The 12,757-nt window shown below is 43.3% G+C and overlaps 1 protein-coding gene and 1 long non-coding RNA gene across 4 annotated transcripts in view; one reads left to right on the plus strand and one right to left on the minus strand.

Annotated features, from left to right (window-relative positions):
- Positions 1 to 215: 215 nt before the first annotated feature.
- LOC118610687 lies at positions 216 to 10,547 on the minus strand. The gene is made up of 2 exons (XR_004953882.1): positions 8,266 to 10,547; positions 216 to 1,132 (listed from the first exon to the last, which is right to left on the minus strand). It is a non-coding gene; the product is annotated as an uncharacterized LOC118610687 (long non-coding RNA).
- A 179-nt stretch (positions 10,548 to 10,726) lies between these two features.
- Positions 10,727 to 12,757, plus strand: part of ATXN7L1 (ataxin 7 like 1) — a 213,167-nt gene continuing 211,136 nt past the window's right edge. For all 3 annotated transcript variants that reach the window (XM_016145877.2, XM_016145886.2, XM_016145889.2), the window contains exons 1-2: positions 10,727 to 10,935; positions 11,447 to 11,515. In XM_016145877.2, coding sequence (XP_016001363.2) covers positions 10,755 to 10,935; positions 11,447 to 11,515 — 250 coding nt within the window. In that variant the 5' untranslated portion in view covers positions 10,727 to 10,754. The remainder of the gene's footprint in view (positions 10,936 to 11,446; positions 11,516 to 12,757) is intronic.

The following is a 12,757-nucleotide window of genomic DNA, read 5'->3' on the forward strand; positions in this document are numbered from 1 at the left end:
GCCCTCCTAAGGGTCCAGCACCTGACATTACTGGGCATTGATCACAACCTAAGCAAAACACATTGCTAAATCAATCATCGGTCAATCCATAATTGAAATGATACTCTTTGTACCTCCTGCTGCCAAATTCATTAAACTGATATACATGTCAATGTTTCTTCCTTCAAGCCAAGCTTAGGATGACTTAAACCCCAGATAAAATGTGAACAACCAAATTTAGATACCAAGATTGTTTTATTTATTCCATTACCCGAGGCACTGTATTTCTTATACAGAAGAGTCTCTTGGGAAATCTGCCAACTCAAATGCATTCATCATAACCTGCATCACTTTACAATCTGTAAAATCACACGCATGGTCAGCAAGGCAGGGTGACCCCAGTTCAAGCAAAAAAGTCATACTTCCAGCTGAATTGTTAACATACACAAAGAGTCACCAACAATCCCATTCCTTCTGCTGGTCCATCTAGCACCTTAATGAGTATTAGGAAAATGCAATACCTTCTTCAAGAAACTTTATTTCCATTCATTAGAAAATAGTCTTCACATTCCTGATCTTGTTAGGACAAGCCGCTTTAGTGCCATCTGCCAGGAAAATTGTCACAATAAATCTATGATGTCTGTGATGTGCATGATGCTTACTTAAAAGTGGCACAATTATTCAGTGTACAACCTATGTAATAGCCCTGGCCGGGTGTTTGATAACTTTGAAATAGAACCTAGTAGGAAGGAGCCCTGCTTTACTCTACTTCCCCTCTGTGCCTCAATTTCATCATATAAATTAGAAATAATAAGAGCTATGTAGCATGGATGTGTTATCACTGATCAAGCTTCCCATTAGAATAGAAAAGCAATGGTCTCTAAAGGGTTCAAAGAATAATAAAGAAGTGTCCACATTACTTGGTTATCAAAAAAGATCTACATCCGTAAGACAGAGAGCTCATTTCCTTTGATTCTACAAATAGGATTCACCCAATAACATAATTTGGCTTTCATATATTGAACGTGAAAAGACCCTGATTTCCTTGTAGCAATGATGGTTTCTGCGGCTCCCACCACATCTTGCTAGGTTTCTGTGTGACAAAAGATGCCCATGATGGCAAAATAGTTGATTAGAGTGAGGTATTCATTCTCTGGAAATGAAAAAAAAAAAAATGAATTGTTTTACATAAGGATTTCCCGATCCCATCACTACCATTTTGGGGCTGGATACGTTACCGGGGGGCCATCCCGAGCATCTCATGGTAAGGTGTTTACCAGCATCCCTGGCCTCTACCCACTAGATGCTAGTAGTACCCCTCACCTCCCATGATGACAACTGAAAATGTCTTTAGACATTGCCAATGTCCTTGGGGCGGAGGGGGACGGGTGGGGGGTGGGGTGAGACAGCAAAATTGTGCCTGGCCTATACAGAAATTTAAATTTACAGCCTTAGCATAATTCTTGGGAAATGGCAATCTATGAGCAAGCTGGCCTCCAAACAGCAGAGCCATGGGCTTTGCTCTAAGTTCCACAACCATTGTTTTAGGCCCTTAGAGATAATAGGCTTCTATTTCCTGCCATGTAAATATAACGCAAATGCTGGCCTCTCAGTTTCAAGATTTCCTCCATTTCAGGGTATTGGGTTGGGGCTAGAAAAAAGGGTGTTAGTAACTGCTGGGGCTGGCCTGAGACATCACAGCCGAGGCATCCCTCCTGCTCAAACTGTACCCAGCCACCTCCTGGGGTCCAGGGACTGACATCTTCTCTTGAATAGTGGTGCTACTAACACACAGGGCTGGCATAAAGTAAAAGCCAGCAACTTTCAACCTTACTACGGTGGCTCTTCTATAAGTGTAAGCCCACGACTTCCCACAACACAGCTATCTAAGACCAACTCATTCAAAAATTTGAAGAAAGCCAGAGAAATGACAGTATAGAAAACTTTAAATTGGATACTGGGTTTGAAGGATTCCAGAGTCATACACAGGTCATCCATACAGGTTTCCCTACTGAACACTACCTGGTCTGGCTCCCAGCCCAGAAAAGGCTCTCACCTGCCTCAATCCCACCATCTGTGGAGACCTTCAGTCCTCCAGTCTCTGGGAGGTCCAGCGCAAGCCCTCGTCTCGGGCCTGCTCCCTCATTCTCCTCCAGGCATCCCTTTCCATAGCTCTTTTTCCCTCTGGGATGACTGAGATGGAAATACCTACATCCACAATTTCTGACCGGCTGCTGTTGTCTATACCCACAGGGGTGGGCCTTTTCAGATACTTAAAGACAATCTCTATCAACAATTCATTTCCCCAACTCTGAAATATTTGGAAAATCACCTTGGGACATCTTTTACCAAGAGTCTAAGCTGGTTATAGCCATTAGGCCCCCTTTGTGGTACCCTGTGAGCATGAACTGAAATCAGGGTTCCAGCGATTTTCCTGACATGGCCCATAAGACATCCTATGACAAATGGTGAGCAATGAGTCATATAACACTTCTCAAGAATAAAAATACCGTTTTAAAGATAGAGTTCTATGGTCTAAAAGGTTGTGTCCCACCCCCCACCACTAAATTCACATGTTAAAATCTCCAAGGTGATGGTATTAGGATGTGGGGCTTTGGGGAAGTGGTTAGGTCAGGCAGTGCAGTCACCATGAATGGGATTAGTGCTCTTATAAAAGGACCCCAGAGAACTAACTCACCCCTTCCACCATGTGGGGACATGGTAAGAAGGTGCCATTTATGAACCTGGAAGCCCTCACTAACACCTAATCTGCCAGCACCATGATCCCAGACTTCTAGCCTCCAGAACAGTGAGAAATAAATTTATTTTGTTTATAAGCCACCCAGTCTGTGATATTTTGTTAGAGCAACCCAAAAGATTAAGGCAGGGTATTCTAAATCCATAATGGAAAAGAAACATTTTTTTCTAACAGACACTGAAACATATTGTAAAACAAGAGTAATTATAACAGTGGAATTGGTGCTAGAAAATAAAAAACAGTTCAAGCATTGGAATAGAAAAGAGAGCTTAGAAACAAACCCATAGATTTGGGAATTGAGTATATGGTGGCTCTCTATAGGAAGAATAAACTATTCTATATATGCCTGGGGAAAAGAGGTAACTATTTGGAAGAAGATCAAAAAATAATTTTTTACCTCATACCATTAACCAAAAAAATCTGAGATCTAAATGCAAAAGAAAAGCAAAACAATAACAACGAAAACCTTATAATGCATAAAGAGAAAATGTAAGAAAATATTTTATGGCCTTGAGGAAGAGGTCTTTTTAAGCAAGATACAGAAAGCAAAAGGCCTCAGAAAAAGTCTGATATGTCCAAAGCAAAAAAAAAAAGTATAAAGAAGATGTTATAAACAAGGTTAAAAGTAAGAAAGCAACAAGCTGGAAAATTACGTTATTTCAAACAGACAAAAGCTCTAAATCTAGAACTAAAGAGAAACTACAATCAATAAAAAGATCTAAAAATACCAATAACAAATTATCAGAACATAGTAACAGCAATTTACGGAGTGAAAATACAATGAACATAGGAAAAACTGATAAAAAATATATATATAGAAATGAGGGAAATACAATATTATCATAATATTGGCAAAGATTAAAATGTTTGAGAATGGTGAATATTAATTAGGATGTGAGGAAATGGGCACATTCCCATGCTGCTAGTGGGAGTATAAATTATTCAGCTACTTTAGAAGGCAATTTGATAGAACTATTAAAGTTTAAAATACGTTTACCCAGCAATTCTACTTTTGAGTAGAAATACTTCCTCGTGTGCCTAGGAAACATATATAAAAATAAAGATGTTGACCACCCTATTTTTTGTAAAACCAGAAACCTAAATATCCACCAATAAGATAATAGATAAATAGTCTGAAACATCTTATGGAATATTACGTAGCAGTTGAAAAGAGTGAGGTATTGGAGGTAGCTCCATAGTGTACTGGTTAGCACGTCTGCTTTACGCAATAAAAGGTCCTGGGTTCGCACCCCGGGTGGAGCCACAGACTATATCCCAGGCTCGCCAGGCTCCAGACCCAGGGTGCACACTGTCAACGTATAGGAGGAGATGCTCCACCTCCAGTTCTTAAGGGAAACGACAACATCCATAGGTCAGGGGTGGAAGTGGGGGGTGGAAAATTGAAATGGAGGGAGAGAATTAAAGAGGGGGGGGGGGAAAGATTGAAGTATTTCAATATGTAACGATACATGATAGCATATGTGAGAAAAAAATATCCACAAAATGATCTGTTGCACCTGTTGACCTTGTTTATGCTCATGCGAGTTTTCTTTCTCAACCAGGGTTAAACAATATACACACGCACATATCTCCACATAATGATGTTATTAAGATTTTTATAAAAGAAGATACACACAGCAATATCACCTACACCTGTAATGATAAATGTATACAGTAAGTAAATGTATAAAAAATGGTATGAAAAAATGCCTTTCAACTTGGGGTTATGGGAGTAAATTTTTGTCAGAAAAAATAATCTGCAGAGACCTCACGCTGCTTACTTTGAAGACAACTGTATACAGTGTCATACAAGGCAGCCTCGTCTCCAAGCAGACTTTGAATTCCACAGCTCCTTTACATAACAAAAAGGTCTTAAAGGGTCTCTCCTCTCCTCTGCCCTGCCTTGAAGTCCTTGTCCAGTCAAAGTTTCAGGCAAAAGTTTCGGAGGTCTCCAGGTGCTTCCAGCATGGCCGCAGCTGGAAGGTATGGCAAGAGACTTAGTTTCCTTCCAAAAGAGGACTTTTGTCAGCAACATGAGCCCTCCTAGCGTCAGAAGGTAGGCCTGTTTCTGGCCAGCTGCTGTTATCTGCATAATGCATTGCAACTAAAGGAATAATAGCAGACATTTTACAGCTGTCCATTGCGTGCCAGGCCCTATGCTGGGGGCTTGAGACTGAGAATCTCACCTAATCTTCACAACAATCTGAAGAGAAGAGCTTCAAGCACCCATTTAACAGATGAGGAAACTGAGGTTCAGATGGATTAAGAAAGAGCCTCAAATGACTGAAGAGCAATTCTGATTTACGCCTGCCAACACTAAACCTATGCCCTGGCCTCCACCCTGCACCGTGTCCTTAACCATGTTAAATGGTCACTTTGGAGGAGAGTATGGGCTTTGCTCCAATTAATATGTGTACCTTAATGTTAAGTTTGCATTTATTTATATTTAGATTAAGGGCCAAAAGTGATTTCTATAAGAAATACTAAAGAGAATATATCTTTTCTCTTGTCTAATCCCTCAGAAGAACAGTGGTTAGGAATGGGGCCGCCTCTGGGGACCCCTGGGGAACTCTGGGGAACAGAGGTCTCAATCTACAGTGTCAGGACAGTTCCAGAGAACCCTGAGTGATCAAAGTCACATACGAATCTGCCAGGGATTTTAAGGCAGCTGTACCTCAAAATAACACACTCATGTTTTTATGCTCCAGTCAGAATGTAAATTTCATGTTTCTGTAGTTACATTTATTAAGTCCACATTTATTTAGACCTGGCACATGGCTAGGGCCCTATATTGCAAAGCCTGGAATTTCTATTTTCCTTCCTACTCCTGTTGCTACTGGGGGTCTTTTATCCCAGTCCTGTTTGCTCCAGCAACATGTGTGGCGGCAGAGAAGAGACAGTCAACCTTGTCTAACAAGGCCAGGGAGACAGCACACCTGCCCTCCAGATGCAGAGAGCTTTTATAAAAGGGAACAACGTATGCAACAAATTTTCCCCAAATTACAATTCTCAGAGAGAGTGGGTTAGTGAAATAAATTTGCAGAGAAGAATGGCAGATGGGATAGATGGATTCAATTAAGGCAAAGAACATTAAACAATTCCAAGGATGCCTCATTTTAATGGACATGTCAAAATGACATGTCATTTTCTCCTCATTGCCTCCAGGTAACTCCCAACAGTCTAGGTAGAAAGTAGGGTGCACACATAGCGGCTCGACCTGTGCAGGAGTTTAATATCCTGAAATGAAAGAGCTAATATTCCCTCTTCTTTTCAATAATGTGGTAACACAGCACATGAGTCAAACCAAGTGATTGCAGGCTATGAATCCGATGCACATTTCTACAGAACTGTGTGTTATTCAAATTAAATAGGTATTTTCCATTGTCATTTCCACTGTACTGATTTCTTTATTTGGTCTATGGGAGAGTCTCCTTTTTAATTAAACCAAGCACTGTCATTTTTCTGAGAAAAAATAATAAAACAATAAAAATATTTACATCCCTTTTATCTTCATAAACATTAATTACGAGGGGAAGAAGGTGTTACACCTTTGCTAGACAGTTTTATCACATAGACATTTTGATTACATGCTTTAAATTCCTGTTTTTCAGGTAAATTTATTCCTATTAAGACTGTATAAGATTCTTACTGTCACTAACAGTATTTGTAGCTATTTGTGACCAGAAGGAATTCAAGTCAACAATAAATTTGCAATACACATAGTTGACATATAAGTATAGATGTGTATATAATAACATATATGCACCATGTTAACCTGAATATTACTTCCAACTGACCTCAATTTTTATCTAAAATCAAGTGTGAAAGTCCTATAGTTTGATGAGCATTGCTTTTTTTATCCTCTGACTCCTGGCAGTAGAATTTAATTGACAGCCATGTTATCATATTTACAAAGTGATAGGTGTGTTATAGTTTCATCAAGTTGGTATTATTATCTCTGTAGTCATTGGAGAAATGGTGGAAGGCTTAAAGTAAAAACTCTGCAATTATACTCCATAACTCTAACTGCAATAATGTATACCCATTCTGATTATCAGTTAAAATGGCAATGTACCCGCTTATTTTGTAGAGATGTTAAATTACTTTTATATCTCAGCCCATTCTTTTCTATGTCGCAAAGTAAAATCCTCTCAGCTAGAAGAGAATAATATTTAGGCTGTCATACCATTTTCAAGGTGCTGTGCAGAAGTAACCTCTACTCAATAGACAACTACAGCTAGGGGAGTAAGGTGTTAAAATGTGGAACCATTGCCTTCTTTTCCACTGAGGTACCCTGACCTCACATAACAAAACGCACCTTTGATTTTTTTTAAGTGGTTTAAAGTAGCTCCCAGGAGAAAAGACAGAATTTTCTGGAAGCTCAAATTACTGACTCCCAACCACTGGTCTTGAGTCCCTTCATTGCTATATACTCCATACCTTGAGAAGGGTTGTAACAGCCACCATTGTGGTAGCATTGCTATCAGACTTGTTTCCAAAATTATGTCATGACCTTGTCATTGGAGAATTGTTTCTACAAAGTAATAATTGAGTCTCAGTAGCAAAATTTTGAGTACCTGAAGGATGAAGGCAAATTACAAAACTCAGAGTGTAGGAGATACTAGTATAAACTAGTCCCACAAAGCTGGCCAAAAAAAAAAAAATCTGAGAAAGATGATACACAATTCACAGGAGGCTCAAAAGAGGAACAAAAGAACTTTGCTTAGACTTTTCCTTTGTTAAACTTATTTTTCTAATAAGTATTTTGTTATCCAATCACTTTGAACTCAAACTATTCTGTAGTAATGTATTGCTATGTAACAAGTTACCCCAAAATTTAATAACCAAAAATAACGCACATTAATTTTCTCACAGTTTATGTGGATCAGGAATACAAGCATGGCCAAGCTGGATGCTTCTGCCTCAGGTCTCTCACAGACGTTGGCCAACACTGTGGTATAATTTCAAGGCTCAGCTCGAGGAGGGTAAGCTTCCAAATTCACTCACGTGGCTGCTGACAGTTATTCAGCACCTCACCAGCTGTTGTACCAAGGGCCTCAGTTCCTCGCTAACTGTTGGCCAGAGGCCTCCCTCAGTTTCTTGCCACGTGAGCTTCCTCACAGGGCAGCTCACACAACATGACAGTGGTTTCCTTAGAGCAAGCCAGTGAGACCAAGACAGAAGCTATTGTCTTTTTGTAACCTTACCTCAGAAGTGACATTCCATCACTTTTACAATATTCTATTTGTTAGAAGCAAGTCATTAAATACAGCCTACACTGAAGGGGAGGGGATCTCACAAGGGTTTAAATTCCAGGATGTGGGGATCATTGGGGTCATCTTCACTTGCATGTACAAGAGGAATAAACACCAAAATGGAAGGAAAACCGGAAAGTAGTAGGGGAAGGGGAAAATGTTTCAGGACCTAATTACTTATGCCTCACAGCTTGCTCTCTCTTTCTTACTCTCATTCTCTCTCTCTCTCTCTCTCTGTCTCTCATTCTCCCCAAATCCAGCCATACAACATACCCTTGGTGAGACGCTTTCTCCATAAAGTCTCCTTTTTTCACACCTGCATGGGAACACCAAAGGCCAGGCCTTCATTTCTTCATACTATGAATAGCGTAGTACTACTTTTCTAACCAGCTTCCATACTTCAATATGTCCTGGACACCAAGGCCAGAGTAATCCTTCTAAGTCACACTTTCTACTTGTCCTTATGCTACAGAAAGCTCCTTTAGTGGCTCCCAATTGACAAACAAAACCCAAAATCTTTAGGGTGCCCATTCAGTGCCTTCCATAATTTGACCCAGGCCTGACTCATCACCCTCAACCTCCCAACAGTAACTTGTCATCCCAGGTAAACCACACTCAACACCCAGACATACCGTGCTTATGTTCATCTTGAAGCCTCTGCTAATATCATCTCTTCCCTTCCCTTGGCAAGACCAGTCTTCACCTTACCATTATAAATCCTTCCCAATTTCCAAGATGCAAAGCAGATCAATCCCATCTTCTCTGTGACACATTTTCTGATCAGTCCAAACTAGATTTCTGTTCCTCCTATGAATAGGCACAGGTCTGAGAGACACATCATTCACTGCCCTGGCCAGTCAAAGTGTACATGTCTTGTTTTCCCAAGAAGTTGGTAAGTTTCACATCTTCCTTCTTTCACAGAGACCTCCAGACTGCACCTCCCCCAAGAGCTGGGCTGAGTCTCACTTGTCTTCCTGTGCTGAGGGGAGCTGGTCCATGACAGGGAATGTTGGTTGAAAATAGAAGATGGATGAATGTGTATGGAAGGAAGGAAGGAAGGAAGGAAGGAAGGAAGGAAGGAAGGAAGGAAGGAAGGAAGGAGTAAAGGTTAAGCACAGTGTCTAACATATCATAAGAGGCCAATAAGTAATAAATACTTGTTTACAACACTAATCTTTAAAATGAGAATTCTCCACCCAGTGGCTCCCCTTAGCCACTTAGTGGTTCCTATGTAGGAACCCTTCCAGAGAGAGCAAAAGCAAATGAAATTTATCTGGGTCTGACAAAAAACAAGCCCATTCACATAAACATCACAACCGGAGACCAATCCTAACTCTTCCTCCATTGACCATTCTTAATCCTGGCTCTGAGGTACAAGATGCCGAGGACAGGGAAAATAGATAGCACAGCCAAGGCAGAACTCAAGTCAGTACAAAGCAACTTCGAATCAGTGCGTTTAAACCAGGGGCAGAAACAAAAGTAGTAAGAGCTAAAGGATGCTGGGGAAACTGAGGAAACAGTACATCTATTGCGGGGGAGGGGGGCGGGGGTGGGGCAGTGCCCATGTTTCCGGTTAAATCCGAGGAAACAAAAAGACAGAGAAAGAAGGGAGGAGGGACATACGGACGGACAGACAGACAGACAGACCAAACACCTTTTAAGGCCTTTATTGCCTACCGCTAGGAAGAGGGGTAAAATCTCAAAGCATCAAACGTCCAAAATCCAGAGGAACTCTAACGCTTCTTTTCTGGCTGGCTAGAGAAGTTAAGCCTAAAGTGAATTCTCCCAGGAATCATATTCCTGGCCATATGATATGGTCGTGCTCTAGTCCCGGCGACACTCGTCTCACTGTAGGGATCTGAAAACTGTTCCAGGGGCTCAGTCGGCTACGCATCACCTTCCGGCAGATGGTGAATTCGCTCTCCCGCTAATCGTAATCCCGGAGCAAAGTCTATGCAGTAGGGTTCTCTGAGAGCCGGAGATGCGTATCGCGCACAAAATCTGGGGGCACCGGGTGCTGAGTTCTGAGTTCGGCATGTCTCGCAGCCTGAGATGGGAAAGCAGCTTGTCTCGCCCCAAACTCACCTGCTTTTTAGAACCACTTCCATCTACCCTCCAGTCTCAGCTCCCAAAGACATCCGCAGAATTCTCCACCGTCCAAGGTCCACCGTGAAAGAGAAGAAATGGTAAAGGGGGTGGCGGCCGAGAGGCGGGGTCACCAGGGTCCTTTCCCTGGCTTGAGGTGGTCGGGGTAGGGTGGGGGGACGGACGGTGCAAACCTGCTTGTTTCCTCGCCACTAAGCCGCGGGACTCCCCGCGGGGGCGCCTCACTGTGGGCGACAGGGACCTTGCTAGGGAAGGACACGCTGGGAGGGCTGCATGCAAAAACTTTCCTTCCTCTAGCAGCAACTCTGCGGGAAAGACCACCCTTCCTACAGCCCTAGGTCGTGCCTCTCTCGGGTCAGCCGCCCGCGCCCTGCCTCGGCCCCTCCGACCCGCGTCCACCGTGTGCGGGCGGCGGCGGCGGCAGCGCGGGATCTCCGCGCCCTGGCGCGCCGCGCGGGTCCAGCCGCGCGCGGCCCCTCCCCGGCGGGCGGGCGGACACCTCTCCGCAGGCGCCTCTCTGCTGCCTCTGGCGGCGGTGCACGCCGCGAGCCGAACCCAGCCGGCTCCTCCTCCTCTCTCCGCTCCTCCTCGCCTCCCTCCTCCCATCCCTCCCTCCCTCCCCCTTTCAGAACACTCAATGTCGGAACGTTCCGAAGATGACGTCGGAGCGTTCTCGAATCCCGTGTCTCTCGGCTGCTGCTGCCGAAGGAACAGGGAAAAAGCAACAAGAAGGAAGAGCAATGGCGACACTGGATCGCAAAGTGCCCAGTCCGGAGGCGTTTCTGGGCAAACCCTGGTCCTCCTGGATCGACGCCGCCAAAATACACTGCTCCGACAGTAAGAACCCCACCGCCTCCTCCTCCTTTTATTATCCTGTAACCTTTCCATTCACCTAGGGCCACTGGGAAAAAGTGTGTGTGTTAGAGAGAGAGTGGCCCCCGGTGTCCTCCATGCTTCTCCCTCTCTCTCTAAATAAATACACAGAGACAGATCATCAATGCACGGAGAGAGGCCCTGCTGCCAGGGCTGTCTGTCTGTCTGTCTGTGCCCGGCTCCCCGTGGCATCCGGCGGGGTGGGCTTTCACAGCCCCACGGTGTATCTGTTTAAAAGGCTACTCTGTTGCTGCTTGCATAGTTTTTTTGGTACCTATGTGGGCCAGGTAGATGGAAATCCGGACTTGGGAGAAAACGTTGCATTGTCAATTTTGGAAAGATTTTCATATACAGTATTTATATCGATCTGTTTGCAAATAAACACTCCCTCCCCCCACCCCTTGACTTTGGCATCCCCCCCCTTTTTTTGCTTGTTATCCTTATTTTCTTTTTTCCTTTTCTTTTTCATCTGCAGATGTAGATTTAGAAGAGGCTGGAAAAGAGGGTGGAAAAAGCAGGGAGGTTATGAGGCTTAATAAAGAAGGTAAGTGGAGCTACTGGTATTTTAGTGTTAGCATGTGTGGCAGAATCTTCACAGGATTTCGACTGTAATGTGAATTGTTCTGCTAGGTACAGAGTGACTAAGACTTGTCAAAAATCGAGCACACCCAGGTGACTACTGCTTCATGTTAACTTCTTTCAAAGTATAAATACAACTGGGGGGTAAAGAGGGAAAGACTGTTGAAGGCAGAAGTTTACAGCACTTAAGCTGAAGTCCATGTTTGGATCTTCTGATGCCTACCTGCCATTCATTCACCTTTGCAGCATCTTTGCTAAATGATGGGGCATCGAAATGTGTGAAATGAGGAGCAGGGCTCCCCTCACAAACATCCCAGCCTTCCTGTGGTTAAACACACAACAGCTTAATGAACCCCACATGGTCAGTCACTCCAGCAGCTACTTCTCCACTCTCCACTGAAAATCATTGTACGTGGCAAACCTTACATTTGGCCAACTTTGTGCTTGGTCACAGAATGTTATGTGGCCAGGAGAGTTAGGGGCGTCTGTGTGTGTGGTCTCCCCGCCAGTCACTCATCTCTGTTTGCCTAGAATGGAAATACAGTACCTGAAATGGGACACAGTGAGTAGATAGGTCATCTCAGACTGAGGTAGGCAAGTGAAGCCACAGCCTCCTGGAACTGGGCAACAAATACACATGGTCGTCATAAATAAATCATATCATGTTCACATTTGTGAGCCTGCCATATGTAACTCTGGCCTGTGGGTTTCACATGGAGCAACTACAGTGGCGACTTTCAGCTGAACAAATGGATGGGTTCATTTGAATTGTGATTTACTAGCTGATGTCTTGTAAACATGGTTTGCTGAAATTGGGGGTGAGGGGATGGCATGAAGGAGCAGAAGATGGTAGGAAATGTTGAAAAAGTTCAGCCATAGCTAGGCCATAGGAGCATTGCTCACCCAAAGTGAATAGGGAAAAAGCTGTTAGACTCCCAAAACTGGTCTCCCTCATAAACCGGGATATCATCCTGTAAGGCAGCTGAAACCTGCTTGGAAAGACGGAACTCATTTTGTGGATCGACACCTAAGACAGTTGGTTTTCTATGCCCAGTCATTTCCTGACCAGTGAGAGGAAAATTTGTGCTTCAGAAAAAACATGGAGGTTAAAACGCATACATATTCAAGGACAGTTCTCTAGCATAGTGATTCTGCTAATTAAGCACTTTGATTGGGAATGAAACCTTATTCTAAAGATGTTTGCCTC

This window comes from Rousettus aegyptiacus, unplaced genomic scaffold (genome assembly GCF_014176215.1).
Source record: "Rousettus aegyptiacus isolate mRouAeg1 unplaced genomic scaffold, mRouAeg1.p scaffold_m13_p_13, whole genome shotgun sequence".
In the NCBI taxonomy this organism is placed as follows: domain Eukaryota; kingdom Metazoa; phylum Chordata; class Mammalia; order Chiroptera; family Pteropodidae; genus Rousettus; species Rousettus aegyptiacus.